Source organism: Ambystoma mexicanum, chromosome 9, assembly GCF_040938575.1.
Source record: "Ambystoma mexicanum isolate Mex_15411 chromosome 9, UKY_AmexF1_1, whole genome shotgun sequence".
Classification (NCBI taxonomy): Eukaryota; Metazoa; Chordata; class Amphibia; order Caudata; family Ambystomatidae; genus Ambystoma; species Ambystoma mexicanum.
In genome coordinates, this window is record NC_090931.1 from 383047055 (window position 1) to 383060180 (window position 13126).

The 13126-nt window shown below is 46.2% G+C and overlaps 1 protein-coding gene across 1 annotated transcript in view; it reads right to left on the reverse strand.

Moving 5' to 3' along the window:
* Window positions 1-215: 215 nt before the first annotated feature.
* Window positions 216-13126, reverse strand: part of LOC138488098 (eosinophil peroxidase-like) — a 151747-nt gene continuing 138836 nt past the window's right edge. Inside the window, exons 12-14 of the mRNA XM_069614853.1 lie at window positions 3214-3451; window positions 2323-2534; window positions 216-655 (exon numbers count right to left, since the gene is read on the reverse strand). Of these exons, the coding sequence (XP_069470954.1) occupies window positions 633-655; window positions 2323-2534; window positions 3214-3451 (473 nt within the window). The 3' untranslated portion in view covers window positions 216-632. The remainder of the gene's footprint in view (window positions 656-2322; window positions 2535-3213; window positions 3452-13126) is intronic.

Genomic DNA, 13126 nt, shown 5'->3' on the forward strand with positions numbered 1-13126 from the left:
CCCGGTCAAGATTCAAGCTTGCATCTGCAAGTCGCGCTCAGAGATCCAAGGGAAGTGCTCACACTGTTGGACATTCATATTAGCTATAAACCTGTGAGACTTGAAATAAGAAGGCATTTGCAATATCCGTTTTAATAGTGTGTGTTGTGTTTGAACAGCTGTCACCGCAAAATCGATTTGATGAAGCTCTGCGCTGGCAATGAATATTTAAAAAAGATTTTTTCACATATTTAATGTCACATGGTTAAAATACAGTTTATCCTTTTCGGCCCAAAAAGAAGAAATGGAAAACACTAAATTTGCACCATTTAGGACACATGAACACAAGCAAAATAGATATGGATATGCCTGGGAATGAGTGTTGTATTTTATGATCAAGATGAATAAGTCCTTGAGGTTTAGCATCATATCTCAGGATCAAGATCCGGACATAACTCGGGAGTCAGTGTCAGACCGCAGGATCAAGGCCTGTCGGCACGTTTGGATGGAGTCTGGCATCCAGGAGGCAGGCGTCATTAGAAGTAGAGTGATGAGTCCCAGAGCTCTGCACGATCCCAGGAACAACCTTGACCGGTGTCACCAGTCAAAGAATCCCAATGGCTTGGCAGCATTGCTGCGGGATGTATTGGCTTCTACACAGTGGAACTTTCATCTTCTGTGGATAGAAACATGTGTTACTGGAGGGAAACAGATTGATGGGGGAGGCAAGGTCCTCTTTAAGACTAGAAGAAAAGGCAGTCACACCTAGAATGCAAGGTAACTGAAGGGGATACTCAGCATGACACATGGCACGGATGAATGGGAAGTGAAGAATGCACTTAATTGTGAGTAGAGGTAACACCTGGGTTCATTGGGAGTAAAGACCTCTTTGAGTATGAATGAGTAGAGGTACACATGTGAGTAGAGACATTTGGCAGTGAACAAAGATGGTAGTGGGGCATAATACACAAGACAGTGAGTGAAAGGTCTGGTCTGATTACACCTCACTGTGAGTAATAACAGGTGTGAAGGAAACAGGAAACTCCTTGAGTGAAGACAATTGTGAGGAGAACAGAAGACCCCTGAGGACATGAAGTGGTGTGTGAGTGGCAACAAAGACAGATGTGTCTCAGTGTGTACAGATGTGTATGGTGGTGAAGTCAGGTGTGAACGAGACAAAAGACACCTATGGATGAGAGAAACTGCAGTTGGGTGTCAGTACAACCAAAAGCAACACATTTGAATTGGCATGAAGACAGGTGTGAGCATGCACAAAGAGGTTTGTATGGAAGAAACCAGAAGTGTGTTAAAGGGGAGTGTAGAAACCTAAGTGCCAGTGTAACAGATGTGAGTAAAATAGTAGATGTACCGGTGTGAGTGGGAGCAGAGTCAGGTATGAATGCGATAGAAGACAGATGCAGGTGAGTGATGGCTGATGTGTAAGAGGGCATGAGGAGAGCTGTGCGTGAGACACAATAGAACAGAGTGAATGATGTCACTATTGAGTGGGACTAAGGACAACTAAATGGGAGTTGGAGTGGAAAGAGGTATGAGTGGCATAGCAGATATGACAGTGGGAGTAAAGAGAGCTGTGCCTTTGAACAAAGTCAGGTATGGATGCGACCAAAATCCCATGCATGTGAGTGAAGTTAGATCGGAGTGGATAGAAGACAGGGGTAGAAAGAAAATGGCTGCGACAGAATATTTACCTGTGCCTTTAAGTAGTAACTACTAGCACAACATTGTTGTTTAAGAGTCACACAAAATGGTGCTTTGTGTGTTCCCTGTCACAAGTTGTGTGTTCCTGCAGATAAGGCAGTAGTGCCAGGCCTGCATTCAATGAACACCATTTCTTTACCCAATGAAGTTTAAAATGAGAATCCCCCTTATTTTCACTAGGGGAATGAACTGCACAGTGTGTATTAGTCTGGTAGTCATTTTCCTGTACACCACCTGATGAAGAAATCTATGGGCCTTTGAAAGCTTAGAATTTTTTTCACCTCTGTATAATACCTCCACTTGTTCAATAACTTGTATCAAAGTGTGCAATTGTGTGAATTTGAAACTGGAATAAGACAGCATCATACCTTTCTTTCCACTTGTTCCAGTGTGCTCTGAAATATTACCCTATATTCAAAGTATTGAACTTCAAAGAATGAAAGAATGTGTTTACCCTACCTGGTTGTGAACCTTTACTGTGCTGATGTTATCACTGTGCTCTTAAATAGATAAGCTGCCCTACAGGCTAACTGTGTTTGAGTCTGAGAGACAGCACCTACATGTGAACTGGCGCTTTGCCTGTGAGGGACCCACGTAGGAGTCACCTACTCCATGAGCACCTACCTGGCTCTTCACCTCTGCTTCTCCAGGCAGACAGGTCGAGGGTGGGAATCTCGTTGCATCTCACAAAGTCTCGGGTGTAGGTGTTTCCCAGGAAGACGTTCCTTGGCACCTCTGTGATGCCCGTGTTGTCACAGATGATTCGAGCCAGCGTCATCCTCTCCAGAGCTATCCGCTGGGCGCTGCTGAACACACCACGATTCTCATAATAAAAGCTATGAGGAATAGTTGGAAGTGAACAGATTGTGTGAATATTTGTGTGCCATTCGATTTAGACATTTTCAGAAAGCTTCTATTTCACTTCGGTCTTCTGGCTAAAATGGTCCTACCACGCCCAGCGACGCCCAAAAATGTTCACCACATTGATATTCACACTCAGACAGCTGCCTAAAGACTCAGGGTCACTGTTTTCTTCCATGAATTGTGAAAACCCAAATTATTCTCATTGGTATATCAATTGGAAAAGATCCAATCAACATGTGTATTCAAATTCTACAAACTCTCTTTAGTCCCAAGGACCAAACCACAAACCTAAAAAAATCTCTCCAGCAGACCGATCCAATTTAACTCTCTACCGATGTAAATCTATCGGAGATCATGTTTCATTATTTGACATGAAGCAGTAATTTTTTCCCATCAGGAAATGAGCAGATTGTGCAACCTTCAATGACCTCTACTCCCATACACAGTCCTTATGATCTCTCTCCCAACTAATTCAAAGCCTCTCCATACAGACCCATGGGGCTCTCCCCTTAGAGCCATGAGCATTCCTACACAGAATATGGGCCACACCCCATAGAGCATGAGGCCTCCCACATTTACAAACACTATAGGTTGTGTTCTGCAGAAGGAAGAAGGTTCCTGTATCACTGGTCCTAAAATTGATGTGCTCACCTGTCACCATCCCTGGCCACTCGGAACTGGTTTCCAATGAGGCAAGCCAGAAGGGGTCCCAATTTTCCCCCTGGAAGAGAAGGTTCAGCAACTCCTCCAAGGCAAATATCGATATTATTGGGTGTTCCATAAAGGTTCATCAACTTCCTGGCTAGGTCACCATTCTGCAGGACAGTTGTGAGCTGTGCCAGATTCTGTGGCTGAGAGAGGCCACAAAACCTTCGCCAATCATTGTAACCTGGTCAAGACAGAGAGACATATTTTTGATGATGAATGAGGTGGACTAATACCCCAAACCAGGGGAAGAGAGACTGAAGAAATGGGGAGTAGGAGGTTGAAAGCAGTGTGGACATCATTTACAACTTCCAAAAGCATTGGGGATAGTCATTTTACTATAAAATGTCGGTGAAGCCTGAACTTTCACTGGTAATGGGCTCACCACAATTTGGAGAAGCTAAGCTTACTAACCTTTGAACCTTTCCAACAAGAGCCAGTGGAGTGCTCGTTGGAGTGGAGGTCTCCGCTCTCGTTGCAATCCTTGAGCGTGTAGAGGAGGAAGCAGAATTCACCATGCAGCTTCAAAGTAGAATCAGTGAGGCTTGTGGGCCTGCAGTGGAGTCTCCAGGAATGATATTTACGTGGGACATAGTGGGGGCCACAGGAAAAAAACAGGGGCACCTATAACGACCAATGGGAGTGTGTCGTGTTTGTGTGTTTGTGTTTATACCCCTAATATACAAAACCTTTATGAATTTCCAAATGATATTCGTACATATCTCATGGAAACAAGCAAACTGCTTGAGGTGTGATTTTTATACTGGCATGTCCCAATCTGAAAAGGACAGATTAATTTTTGGAATCTGCAACCAGTAAACACATGCAAAGTTCAGTTCTTTGCTTTCACTATAATGTCAAAGTATTACACTTTCCTCTCCACTCAAACTTTTCACTTTTAGTAGTTAAGTACCATTCACACCCGGGGAAGGGTGCTCAGCCAATCTGGTGGGTGGAAATGCGGGCCAGAACACACAGCCTACTGCACGCATTTTCCAGCCACCCAAGGCCCATCCCCAGGTGGCACCATCTTGATTCTGGGGAGGCGACCCGGATCCTCTCCCTGTTACCTCCCCACATCCCCACCCATCCCGCTCCCTTCCCCTGACACCTCCCTCCCCACTTTCCTGGTGGACCACAGTTTTCTGCTAGGGTCACGACTCCCTCTCCCATCCTCGCCCTATGCCATGGAAATAGAAAGGGATTACGTCCCTTTTCTATTTCCTACAGCGGGGCAATCTTGATTTTCTTTATTTTCATGGGTGATTGGGCTCATGCAATACACACAGAGCCCGGTTCTCCCATGAAAACAAAAAGTGTGAATAGCAATCACCCCCTTGTCGGAGGTGTACATGGCTGGTAACGACCCACAGCCCTGCCTAGTCTAAGGCTGGCAGGCCGATACCGGTCATGTACGCCCCCCGACACGAGAATGATAGCTAAATTGATAGAAATTGAAGGAAAATGGTTTGGTAAAGTACATGGCAAGCTATGCGTTTTAGGGTACAGGCAGTAAAATGAATTCCTTACAGCAATACAAGATCACATCATGACAACCACCAATCCCGGAAAGGTGTTCAGGTGATTATTTATTTATTTAGGGTTCTTGTATCATGACCATGCAATTTAAAAATCACTTCAGAACGTGTGATCAAAGAGGAGCACTCCCAGGAGGTGGTAGGGGGTAGGCAGCTTGTGAGAAGAGCAGGCTCTTGAGGGAGTGCCAGAATTGGATGTGGTTTCTTTTAAGTCAGAGATTGGAGGCAAGAGAGTTCCAGAGCCTGCGATCAATGGTGGAAAACTGTCAGCAAAAAGTGATTTTTGTAGAATTTTGGAACCTGTAGGAAACTGAGTCAGGAGTTCTTGCAGGCTGACAGGGTTCGATTCATTCCTAGGTATTCGGGCCCTTGATGTAGGAAGTTCCTATTAGTTAGGCAGTGCAACTAGAACTTGATTCGGGAAGCACAGGTTGTAGATCAGCCGGGCAGCTTTTTTTGAATGAGTTGCAGTTTTGAGAAGGAAGATTGAGGAAGACCAGAATGGATGGGGTTGCCGTAGTCGATTCTGGATCACATGATTGTTCTGAGCAGGCAGGCTCTGTGGAGGTGGAAATGTAGGGGGAGATGTTCCATGCTAAAGGTAGGGGGTGATGATCCTAGATTAAGGCTTGTCATGAGTGACATGAGTAATGCTTCCCCTAAATAAAAATAACAGCTAATGAGCCTGTTGCAGGGATCTGTCAAAAGCGCACAAGTGATCGTTCTTTTCAGAAATCTTAGCAGGCTAATGTGTCTGCTTTGTAGATCTGTATGTGGCCTACAAGTAATGAAGCCCAATTCCAGATACTTTAATAGGTAGCATGTGGGCCCTGATAAATGCACATGACATGCAGATCATCAGTTGGAATCCCAGTAGGCACAACTTAATGCTCCATTCTGTGGTGAACATAGTGAGACATTTTTATTTGGGCATCAGGCGTGTAACAATACTTCACTATAAACCAAATACCAAACCATAAAACAAAACATGTTGGGTGACGAGACAGAGGAAAATGGAGGTCTGGGTGGCGTGTTAAATACACGTGGCACAGATGAACCCTGCCATCATGTTATATCTGCTAAAAAGCAGAATCTCTTCTCTGAGCAGAATTGTCGGGCACTGGGATTATTATCTAGAGGACAGCTTAGTGCCTCCTAACTCGGTTTGGGGTTTTAAAATGCACCTGTACGTCAGGGAGCTAAAATCTCACACCAAGGAGAATACAGCATTACAGCAGCCATCTTGGCTCTCGGTTCATACACACAATAGAGAGCATGAAAGGAACTCAAAGGCCAGCTTTCAAGGCTGTCTCCATGCACAATGGAAGAGCATTAGAAGGGATGCAGTCTAGGCTGAGGCACATGTTCTAAAACGCAGACACTATACACACACACTGAATCATGTAGGGATGCTTACATTAGTGCAGGTGCTATGGCTAGGGAAAGCTTATGAGGATACAAAAGACGCAAGTGAAACCTCTCCTCATCCATACCCTCGAAACGCAAATTGCAAGAAATCTTGAGAGCTGCAGCCCATGGTCTCTGAATTTGCAAAAGCTCTCAGGTTTCCCCATGGCATGCACGAGTAGCTTCTGCTTGCAGTACTAATTTTAACCCTTTGTGTTGGACCTGTAATTTTACCTTGTCCATTTTAAAGCCAAGACTGCAAGCCCCTAAAGGCAAAGCACAAACCAGAGCAGGATGAAGCGCTCAAGTATTGGTAGGGAATCTTCAGGAAACTACACAATATATATTCTTGGATTTAATTAAAACAACTAATAATGCTGATTTTCCGGACACTTACAATTACTTGAGGTTTGTTCACAAATTGGGCAATCTTTAAAGTCTATTTTAAATAAATCATGTTGCTTGCTGATTTTTGATTTTTTTACTCATGAAAGTACAAAAAAGCCCTGTCTTGGTGGGCAGCACCTCAGTATGTGAACTTCGTAGCCCCAAGGGCTGTCCCCAGCCTTTACAGAAATAAGCAGGTTCTAGAAGCGGAGCAGAGGCAGTAACCAGGGCTGGCTGAAGGGAGGCAGTGCCCATTTCAAAATGATGCATTCAGGCCCTTTCCCCAAACCGAAGATGCCTGGTACACAAGCATGCTGTTCCTCGCATGCACTCCCAATGCCATTCATACCAGTGCGGACATGGGAACCCAACTACATAAGGCCTATGAAGTATAAACAAAAACGAGTGGCGCTTTTATTTTTTTTTGTTTTCTCACCTTAACACGAGCAAATTCATTGAATGGTGAGAAATCTAATGTCATGAGATATTCCAATAACCAGGTGACCAATTATGGTTATGATCTGGAAATATCCTGGATACCTTGCTATGGTTTGTTTTACACAATGGATTTTCCACACAGTTTCTGGTTTAGTGATAATTCCAATTGATTTAATTCATCAATCTTTTCAGTGCGTGGGCTCGTAGTCCCATTGGTGACCAGTCATGGTTATGAAATTACTGAGCAGAGCAAATATAAAGCAATCCTGGTGTGGCCCACCATCAGGAATCATTGTAGCATAACGCTGCCAAGGAGCACCAATGCCAAAGGCAAGGATATGCGTCCATTGTAAATATACATATATTAAGAAGACAGTTGTCACTAACCATTGTAATACTGTACGAAACTGTTTTGGTGAGAGAACCGTGACTCAAAGTCATACTGCTATAAGTGACCAGAGACTATTCCACCAACATTGTGCCCTATATGAATGATTAATATTCTAATTCCCTATGGAGTAATACCTTCTTCTCAGTTTGACATACAAAGCTCCAACTTATGTGATACACCAAGCTGAAAATATGCATAAGACATCACAATTAAAGGAGGTTTGCAAGCACAAGTAGGATTCACTTCTTTAGGAAAAAGGAACCAAGTTGCCCTCACACGGATTAAAACAGCTGTAGTGGGTTGCCAGACATTTCGTCGAAAAAAATTGGTCGACCAGACAAATGGTCGAACCAATTTGGTCGAAAACCAAATGGTCGAAATTTTTTTTTTTTTTTATTTTAACCCTTTTTTTTTTTTGTTTTGGGGGGGCCCCCCCAACCCCCTTTTTTTCTCTAAAAAACCCTTTTTTAACTAAACGAAAACCCGAAAAATAAATATATAAATAAAAAAAAAAATTCGACCATTTGGTTTTCGACCAAATTGCGTCGACCAAATTGCAGTCGACCAGTTTTTTTTCGACGAGTTGACTGGACACCGCTGTAGTGCTGTACAGGTTACCTACTGATCTCAGAAACAGTCACACAACTTGCTGAGCTATTTAATAGTCAACCACACGGGTAACATTCACTGAAAGAGCAGATGTGTGATCAGCAATAGCTATAGATGGGGCAGTCACACTGGGCATCCAGTGTTTGCTCAAGCGGTGTCCAGGAAACAGAGCGCCCAAGCTGGCAGCAGGTCCAGGCAAGCAGCAGAGGTGTGCTTTGCCTGGGAACTCAGCAGCTGCGTAGCAGAGAAATACAGAATGTCATGGGAGCTGCAAACACGCTCATGTTGTAGCCCAGGTAGCACCTTGGCAATTAGGGAAGATGACCTGCCTGAACCAGATGGAGAAAGAGAACGAGGTGCTACAAGCAGCCCAGCAGGCAACAGCAAGGCCAGTGGGAAGTGATGCCATCCTGATGGGGCCAGCTAGGTCCCCTGCAATGTGTACGCCTGAAGAACCTTCTGTTTCCCTGCCGCCTATACATGCGAGTCTCAGTTACTAGCCAAGCAAGAGAGTTGCTTAAGTTTGTCAAATTAGACAGCGCTGTGATGCTTCGGAGCACCCTACCTCTTCTGTTTAGTACCTCTGCTCCAGTCCGTTTAAATATGTTTTCTATCTTCATTAAGCTGTAATAGCCCAGGTGGCTCCGGTAGTGATGTTTAGGTAGATCCCCCGTTCATGTATAGCTGTGAGTTTTATGTCTTCACTTGTTATTTTTCATGTGCTTGGTGCTGAACAACCAGTCACTTAACCAGTTACCAGCCCCCGTACATGGGTGGGTGCTTGCCGGTGTATGGTGCTAGCTAAATGCACACAATACTTGCTCTACTCCTTGCCAATACTAGGGGGCAGTCGCTCTTTATCGTGCAAACAGCAAGGTAACTCCTCCCTCCTCCGGCTCACAGGTGCCACCAAGATCTCCCCCCTAAAAGCGAATAAGTTGACTCTGCAGACTAAGTGACTCTCCCAGGGCACTATTGGACCTATAACTGTCCTTTTGCGGATTTCCTTGGTGAGGTGAGAGCTTGTTGGTCTTCCTGCCAGCCCTAATTTTGTGCTAAAGGGAGAAAGCACCCTAAGGAGAGCAACTTGGAGGTGTAAATACCCATGTTGAAGTAAAGACGAATGAAGTGGTTTAGTTTTCCAACTCCAGGCCTCAAGGGCCGGATCCATGTCAGGTTTTCAGGACATCCCTCATTCATATTCATGAGATAAATTTGCATATATTCATTCTAAATAATTCTAGATGTACACACATTTTGTTCTCATGAACATTAATGAGGGATATCCTGAAAACCCATCAGGATTCCAGCCCCGGAGTTGAACAATCATGGAGGAAGGGGAAAACCGTTAGGCATTCCCTTTCCACGTTCTGTTGCAGGGGAGTCCTTGGCGGCTGCAAGACCACAGCAGGTGGGTCACCAATCTGAGAGGCCTCGCAATAGTACACCACACTGCAAAGAGCTGCCATGAGGTGGTGTGATGCTGGAAATGCATCTGAGGGCAGGGCCTCTGAATCCTAGTCCTTTACTGCTTTCTATTGTGTGTTCTGTCATGTTTTCTGCCCAGGAGTCCATGTGGGACTCCTGGCAGTGCAGCTCTCTCTTTTGGTTTGGTGAACAGACCCATGGGATACCCTTATGGCACCCATGGGTAGGGGTACAACCCTGTGCCCCTAGTGTATGTTTTTGGGCACCTGTGGGTGGCCCGCAGAGCAGGGTATGGGCTGGTGGCAGCTCCATGCTGAATTTGACAGGTGCTCTGGGTGTCCTCCATTTTGGGATACCCAGGCCCTGCCATTGGGATCAGTTGATTCCTGATAGGAAACAAGATGGCCCCTGTGGCCTCTTGCTTTCTATTGCCTGTTACCTTTTTTTCCCAAAGTCCTGTGAAGCCCTGACTCTGTCCCTTCCCCCTGACTGGCTGTTGGGTGGAAGTTCCATATATGGTGTTGTTGTGAAGGCCCAGCTAGACTGACTGGAGCCTTCCCAGTGACTGTATGTTGTGGGTACCTCCTGTGGGTGGGACCTGGGTGAATGGAGTGTGTGACCAATATACACTCCTTGTTGTGGGTGTCTGGTTTCTGGCATGAGAGACAAAGACTGAGACAGCCCTGCCCGAAACTGGCCTGAATGCAGTGTGTAGTGTTGAATGGCTGGGTACTTGTCCCAATCCACATTCCTTGTTGTGAGTGTCTGAAAGGGAGGAGTGTGGCCTGAATGCACTGTGTGCCTGGTTGGCTGACTGACTGCATGAATGCCCTTCTGTATGATTGGCTGCTGAGTGTGTGCCAGCAGTGTGGATGAGAGACAGAATAGTATATCTGGGGACCTCTCACCACTGGTAAAAAGGTTCAGGAACGTTCAGAAGCGTTCAGAAGCGTTCTGGAGCTGAGTCTCCACTCTAAGAGTAACTGGAACTGCTGATCCTCGACGTCCAGCTGGAAGAAGAAGACTTGCTGTTGCATTTGCTTCGACCGATCCGAAGGCTGCCGAAATCGTCGAAGACTGACCCGAGAGAGGACCTGGTAAGGCGCCCTCTTCCCTTGCTCCGAGGGACCATCGAGCACCGCTCCATCTTCGCCGAAGCGCCCTGGAAGACAGACCCTCGAAAGGCTGCCGACCCGAGACGGGACCGCCGAGGAGATCGAAGTGAAGCACCCGGACATCGACGCCGTCGAAGTCCATTGCCGTCGACCAGGGTTCGCAGGTTTGTGTAACCGCTGGAGGCCCGTCGAAGTTGTGTTGCCCAGCCGTGGGAACCACTTGACGCCGTGCCGCTGACGACCGGAGCCGTCCGCTCCTTTGCCTAAGAACATTCGAATCGAAGGACTCCCTCGTCCGCACCGTCGACCGCTTTATCCTGCCGGAGAAAGTCGAGGACGACCAATGCGCCGAGGAGAAACCTGCCGGTGGGTTTCCCGCCACCCGAAGACCACAAAGACTCGAACGACTCGACGCCCTTGCTGGGCCTCCGTCTCCACAATCTTTGCGGTCCAGAACTATTGTCACCGCAGTGCCCCGCACGCCTCTGCCTTGCAGGACGCCGACGCTCTGACGCCGACGAGCACCGGTCGGACGAAGCTGCCGCCTCATCGACGCCGTTCTACCCTGTTTGTCGATGGACGTTCGACGCCCCGTGTCTCCCGCTTGAAAGGGAAGGCATTCAAGAAGGGCCGTCGATTCCCCGTCGCCGAACACCGGGTTCCTCGACGTTTCTCGACGCCTCTCGACGATCCGTGACTCCCGCTTGAAAGGGGGTCGCTCAAGAAGGATCTGTCGACGCCTCTTCGAAGAACTCGACTCCACCAGGTACATTGGGGGAGTAAAAACATTATAGGAGGGAATAAGACTTGCCGAACAATATATGGACTGGGCTTGTGCTATATCTTTATTTTACAGGTTGCCCAGGTGGGGGGATCTCCACACAGAACTGTGCCTAGTGGTAGGGGCCAGTATTCTGCCTATTGCTCAACCATCTTATTTTCTCTCCTCTCTCTATTGCTGGTTTCACTCTATTGATCTGTGTGACATTGTTACAGTATTGTTGATGCACTTTAATAAGATCTAGTACAAAGGGTGGTACCACTTTAGAATTGTATATATTTGCCATTGTTGATTTTCCAGAGTACAAAGTGAGTTATTGTGATAAGTGTACATAACCTTGACTATTGATTATATAAAGACTGTGTTCTAACCAATACAGTGTGTGGACATTCCTTTGTGGGGGCTTGGGGACTACACTGTACTTAAGAACCAGCCCGCATCACCTCCTGAGAAGCTAGGCCTTGATTGCTCGACCATTGCTACCGTATTAGAGAATCTTGGCTGGGGTCCTCTCTGCCTCTCCTCTACCATATAGAGAGCAGAAGTACAGACACCCCCCACCGGTCGTTCTTTTCTCTACACTGGTGGCAGCGGTGGGATGCTTATGGTTTTAAGAATCAGTGTATAACCGTGCCACTTACAAAGGATATCCGCACTTTATTAAATTAAGGTTTAGTTGTGTACAAGATAACTGCATTACAAACAATGGAGTCTATTGCAAATGGCAAATTGACTCGGATGAGCTTGGAGGCTCTCCAGAGTGCTTGTGAAGCCAGGGAGTTAGACTTTGTGGATAAGTCTAGGGCTGAGCTGATAGCTGCCCTGGTGGACTACCAGACTGATGGTGAAACTCTTGATGAGGAGGGGAATGCAACCAATGAGGACTCTGCCCCTGGGGTTTCTGCTGAATCTGTTTCTGGGAATGCCGCCATTCCTACTGCCTCTGTTCCAAACCCCAGCAATTCCTTGGAGCTTGAGTTATTAAGGATGAAATTGGCCTTTGAATACCGCAAGTTGGAAATAGATGCTGAACTTAAGAAAGAGGAGTTGGCTCAACAAGTGGAGCTCAAGAATAGGGATCTTGAATTCAGAAATAAGGACCTTGAACTCAAGAGCCAGGACACTGAATGTCAGAGAATCCAGCTAGAGAAAGCTAGAGTGGAGACTTCAGTTAAAACCAGTGAGAGTGTCAGGTCCCCAGCCACCAAGTTTATGAAAGATTTGGTTGGTGTATTTGTGGAGGGTTCAGATATCCTCCAATGGATTGAAGCGTTTGAAATGGCTTGTGCGATGCATGATGTTGATAAAAGAGATTGGGCTAAGTGTTTGTTAAGCAGAGTGCCTCAAACTGGATATGACTGTATTCTGAAGCTGAGTGTGGAAGAAAGGGGTCAGTATGAGTGTATGAAGTCTGCTTTGATTGCCAAGTTTGGCAAGACACCTACCCAATACCTTAGAAGGTTCAGGGATTTTAAGAAAAGAGAGAATGTGTCTTGGGTTGACTGGGTGAGTGCTGCGCACATGAACATGATGGGGTGGATCGATGGATACAAGGTTAAGACTTTTGTTGAATTGTCCCACCTCTTGTTTTTTGAGCATTTTTCTGAAGCCTGTTCACCAGAGCTGCGTCAGTATGTGGCTGACCAGAACATTTTGGACCCCTTTAAGCTGGCTAGGTTGGCTGACAAGTGGGTCTCCCACCGGGTGTCCCCTAAGGACACCAGTGGGAAGGACAAGGACAAAGAAAAGAGGGCCTCTCAGAAAG